This window comes from Lathyrus oleraceus, chromosome 7, assembly GCF_024323335.1.
Source record: "Lathyrus oleraceus cultivar Zhongwan6 chromosome 7, CAAS_Psat_ZW6_1.0, whole genome shotgun sequence".
Taxonomy (NCBI): Eukaryota; Viridiplantae; Streptophyta; class Magnoliopsida; order Fabales; family Fabaceae; genus Lathyrus; species Lathyrus oleraceus.
In genome coordinates, this window is record NC_066585.1 from 3226421 (window position 1) to 3231765 (window position 5345).

A 5345-nucleotide genomic window follows, 5' to 3' on the forward strand; every position below is an offset into this window, starting at 1 on the left:
GTATCGAGGCCGGGCATATCTTGGTATGACCATGCAAACACATCTTTGTATTCCTTCAAGAGCTCAATCAATTTTGTCTTCACCTCGTCTTGTAGAGTGGAGCCGACTCGAACTTCTTTCGCTTCCTCATTTGTCCCAAGGTTAATCACTTCCACTGATTCTTCGCGCGGCCGAATGACTTTTTCCTCCTGCTCTAGCAGCCTTGCCAATTCTTCTGGGAGTTCGGCCTCTTCCTCACACTCTTCATCAGCTTGATTAACCGGGTTGTCAAAGTCGTATGAAACCGTAGCAGAATTGTCATTGGTGGTTGTCGAGGATGATCTGCATGATTTAAAGTCCACACTTTTATTGGTATGAAATAAATGATGATTTGAAAAGAACTTTTAAAATAAAAATAAAAATGCCATTTAAAAAGGTGAAATAAATAAATGAAAGGCAAGGATCTCAAAATTGATTGCGAACATGAACCTTTTTCATTAATGATTAGTAAGGAAAGTTGATGAGGCCCTACAAATGATTCCCTCATGCCTAGGGATTGAGATGGGTTCTTTTGATAAAAAGGAAGGAAAACAACATTGGGAATTACATTTCAATCAAGGTCACTTTAGGTTTTTCAATCTCGGTCCATTTGGTGGCATCATTTCCATCAGTCTTTGTGAAGATCAACCCATCATCTTCTTCTTCTTCTTCTTCCACGGCACAGATACGGTTGTCATCAAGGTAAGCAACACTTGAGAATTTTTCGAATAACGGAGCACTGATCCCTTTGTAGCTATCGACGTGGGCTTCTTCAAATTCTGGGAGTTGTATCCTAAACCGGTGCGGTCCTTGTTGGCAGGAAGTTCAAGCAATCTTCCCCATCCTTGGGGGTGTCCATCCTTTATGATTGTCATGGCGTCTTTAAGAGATGCCATTGGAGATTCGGCATCTTTTGATTCATCACTTGCTGGGCAAACCATTTCAACATTGATAACTTCAAATGATTGGAATGGGATTTCCCTCATCTCCCATTCTCCTTCAACGTATCGAAAAGGTGCGAGGTGACTTACCACAATGTCCTCCTCACCCTAGATAACAACTAGTTTATCATTAGCTAAGAATTTCAATTAGCATCGAAGTGACTGCACCAGTTGAATGGATCCAAGGCCTCCCAAGCAGACAATTGTAGGCTGAATAGATATCCATTACGAAGAAAGTGATAAGGAAAGTATGGGGACCAATCTTCACAGGAAAATTCACCTCACTGATTACAGTCCTTCTAGTCCCATCAAATGCTCTTACTATAAGCTCACTCGGCTTCATTACGAATCCTTCAACAGTTAGTTTAGCAATGGAACTCTTAGGAATCACATTGAGGGAAGACCCAGTGTCTACCAAAACTCTTGATAGGACTGTGTCCACACACTCAATAGAAATGTGGAGAGCCTTGTTATGATTCCTCCCCTCGGCGGGAAGCTCTTCATCACTGAAACCCAAGCTTAAGCTAGTAGCGATATTGTTAACTACTCCTTCAAACTGACAAACAGATATCTCTTGCGGTACGTAAGCTATCCTCAGAAATTTTACCAAAGCATACCTATGGGCCGCCGAGCACATTAATAAAGACAACATTGATATCTTCGAGGGTGTATGGTTAAGCTGGTCAACTACTCGATAATCTCTCTTCTTGATAATGCGTAAGAACTCGTCTACTTCATTGGAAGGTGTGGGGTCTTGTCTTTGCTGAGCGCCATCAATTTGTTTGCCTTTGTCTGAAGTTGAAGGATTGATAATTCCAATTGGAATGGGTGTCGGTGCAAATATCCTTCCACTTCTCATGATTCTGCTAGTGCCGGTGATATTGATTATTGAATCACTAGACTTTAACGGTTCTTCTTGAATCTTCTGACCCTGAATGTAGACTGAGGTGTCATACATCCATGGGGCTTCCTTGGCGTCAACATATGAGAATGGTGTGGGAACTGTTATTATGATTGGAGTAACATGATTTGTCGACAGAGTTAACTGAGAGAAGTCATATGGAATTTACAGAGGAGGGACTTCGTCATATGGTATCTCGAGGGTAGACACATCTTCCTTTGTGGACAAGCAGTCTACCACCAAGATCCCTTGGTCCATTAATTGTTGTATGACAGACTTCAATGTTCTACATTGTTACGGGTTAATCAGACAGTGTTCACAATCATTACTACAGATGGAAAAGGCATTATCCCTCATTAAAGCATTCTTGATCTGAACGAGTGGTGTTTTTAACTCGTCCACACAGGACATCAATCTCCTTCCATTGTCAACTTCCATCATATTCACTGATGCATTATTGTGAGGGGGCATTAGGTTATTATTTACATTTGGCCTCTTAGGGGCGAACGTGATTGCCTTAGAATCAATAAGATCTTGAAACTTGTACTTTAATGCTTTACAATTCTCAATCGAATGCCTAGGAGCGCCAGAATGAAATTCACAGCGGGCATTTGCATCATAACCGGGAGGAAGAACCGCTGGTGGGGGTTCTAACTCCCTTAGTTGTACAAGTAATCCCCTCAATAAATATGGTAGAATGTGGCAATAAGGCATGGGAACTGTGTCAAATCTTCTCTCGGGCCTTCGCATCCTTTGTTGTTGTTGTTGATACTATGGTTGCTGACGTTGTGGTTGTTGTTGATACCGTTGTTGTTGTTGAGTTTGAACATGAATTGAAAATGGTTGTTGTTGACTTGGTTGGACGGGAGCTATGGCGGTTACTTTTGGATAACTGGGATTTCTTGTTCGAATGATGGAGGCGACATTGGTCTCACCTTCTCGTTTTTTACCGTAGGGAACAAAAGGTTTCTTCGATGCACTAGAAGTACTGGAAGAGTTCTGGATCTTTCCCATTTTAATCATATTTTCTATTCTTTCACCGGCTAAGACTAGGTCGAAAATGCCCGAAGAGGTGCTCCCTACCATTCTATCAAGGTATGGACCTTGCAAGTTTCCCATAAACATGTCTACCAATTCTCTTTCTAGCAATGGGGCTTGTACCCTAGCAGCTAATTCCCTCCACCATTGGGCATACTCTTTGAAGGACTCCTCAGACCTCTGAGTCAGATTTTGCAACTGCGTGCAATTAGGTGCCATATTACTGTTGTACTGATAGTGCTTGAGGAATGCCTCAACCATTTCCCTCCATGTGTGAATATGGTTGCCCTCAAGTTGCATGTACCAACCCAAAGATGCCCCACTGAGGGAATCCTGGAAAAAATCCATTAAAAGTTGATCATCGCTGGAATAGAGAGCCATCTTTCGGTAGTATGCCCTAATGTGCGTCCTAGGGTCGCTATTTCCCTTATATCTTTCAAAGTCCGAAACTTTGAACTTGGCCGGAATGATGACCCCAGGTACCAAGCACATTTCTGCCGCATCAAGGCCCAAAACATTAGTGCTCCCTATTTCCTTGAGCCTTTCCTCGATAGCCTTCACCTTCCTCTCCACCTCGTTGGTTGTTGAACCGAAGGCGTCATCCTGAGAAGCATCCCTTGGGCTGAAGAATGCATCATGTTGGTCGTCTGTCTCAAAAACATGAGGACGAGGATTGTCGTTTTGAACACTGTCGGGTGCATTAATGTTAATTGGAGGATCAACTTGAGGAACTGGAGTTGGAGTCTCGACCACTGGAGGGGTAGGAGGTTTGGTAGTACTGTCATGTTGGTTCATTTCTTCTTGCATTTTTGCCAAACCTCTTAGCCTCTTGCGACTGCTTGAATAGTCTCCATCAACTGCCGCATTTGGGACCGCATCTGAGATACTTCTTCTTGAAGGACAACTTGGTTCTCTTGAAGTTGCTCCATGACATCTTGTCGACGTCCTCGTGTATCATACCAAAAAGTCAGCTTTGGAGAGTGGTTCTGGTAATAAAAAAGGGTGGATGGATGAGTTTTTTTATGTTTTTGTGTTTCGAAAGATGCAGATGATGCATGAATTTTTTACGTTAAAGCAAAGCTCTTTTTAGTTATTCGGGTTTATTCATTACAAAAACTACTTAACGATTCACATTCACAATCATAAATAAAGAAAAACACAATAGGGAAAAATCACAACTTTCATTCATCCTTTGAAGGGAAAATAGATTGCAATACATAGAAGTTGCAAAATACAAGTAATGGAAGCAAATAAACCAACTAGATATCCACCCTAAAAGTGACCCCTTGAGACTTGCGGAGAGCCTCAATGTCGATGATGAGTTCGGTCATTGTTCTTTTGCAGAACTTGATGAAGTGGTAGACCTCTTTGGGGGTATTATCTGGGCACATGATCAGATCCGCCTCCTTCAACTTGTCGGGAAAGTCGTGAAGGGCATAGTTAGTTAATACCGTCATGTTGGTGTACTTGTCCCTCCATTCTTCGTAAAGGGCTTGGAGATTATGGATGATTTCGTCCCTTTGAGCAATGGCAGCTTCGAATCCATGGCAACGCTCCTCCCAATGTCTGCATTTGTTTTGAAATTCTACATAGGCTTGGTCATAAATTCCCCTCTTCAAGTTCTTGATTTGCTCGCAAGCTCGTCTAAGGTTGAACTGCTCACGCATGAAGCTTTGGTGAATCTTTTCTTTCTCTAGTTGCTCCTTGGCTAGAAAGTCCTTATACTCTTTTAGAGTTATCCTTAGTTCGAGAATCTGGGCCTCATAATCTTCCCTCGCTTCTTTCTTCATGGCATTAGACCTCTCGATAGTATTTTCAAGGTCCTTGATGATTCAGGACGCTCAATCCAACTCTTTGTTGCGGAAGTCTAGCTCAGAATTAGCTCCTTGTAAAGCTCCACCAACCCAAACTCTTTGTCCCTCGACTAATCGAATCCTTTTCTTACTATCTTCAAATTTTTCACAGACTTGCTTACCCTTATCCTCCAAGACATGGTTACGTTCCTTGGCACGATTCAGTTGGACTCGTAGTTGAGTGTTTTCCAACTCGAGCTCTTTGATTTGTATGGAAAGTACCTCCTTTCTTCTCATGCCTTGTATGGATGGTATGGTAGAAATCGGCAAGTAAAAAAGGCACCGGATTCTTTGTTAAAAAGACTTCAACTGCTAATTGATCCACAAACTTGTCCACATTTGGGAAGAGGACAATTCCATGAATCAAAAGTGCCAAAGTTGCACTACAGAAGTCGGGTCTTCCTTTTTTTATAATTTCCCAAGCATGGGCTTCTAGGAAATTTTGAGTTAAACCTTTTATGGGTCCTTTAACGCCCCAATTATCCACTAGCTTGTTGGCGTTGATACCCAAGGTGAGTGAGAGGTCGGTCAAACAGAAGCCTTCTTCCAACTTCGGGAAAGGGTTGTATTCTTTGATTGGTCGATTGAGGAGTC

The 5345-nt window shown here is 42.2% G+C and overlaps 1 protein-coding gene across 1 annotated transcript; it reads right to left on the bottom strand.

Annotated features, from left to right (window-relative positions):
* Positions 1–662: 662 nt before the first annotated feature.
* Positions 663–3705, bottom strand: LOC127108504 (uncharacterized). The gene is made up of 5 exons (XM_051045979.1): positions 2666–3705; positions 2193–2518; positions 1473–1961; positions 1240–1391; positions 663–1067 (listed from the first exon to the last, which is right to left on the bottom strand). Exons 1-5 carry the CDS (start codon positions 3703–3705, stop codon positions 663–665), a joined length of 2412 nt encoding a protein of 803 aa, XP_050901936.1.
* Between the last annotated feature and the right edge of the window lie 1640 nt (positions 3706–5345).

Coding starts and splice junctions, on each gene's coding strand:
- LOC127108504 (XM_051045979.1), bottom strand. CDS start 3,705: ATGCAAGAAGAAATGAACCAACATGACAGTACTACCAAACCTCCTACC. Junction 2,519..2,665: donor CAAACTCAACAACAACAACG/GTATCAACAACA, acceptor TGTACAACTAAG/GGAGTTAGAACCCCCACCAG. Junction 1,392..1,472: donor CGCTACTAGCTTAAGCTTGG/GTTTCAGTGATG, acceptor GTGTGGACACAG/TCCTATCAAGAGTTTTGGTA.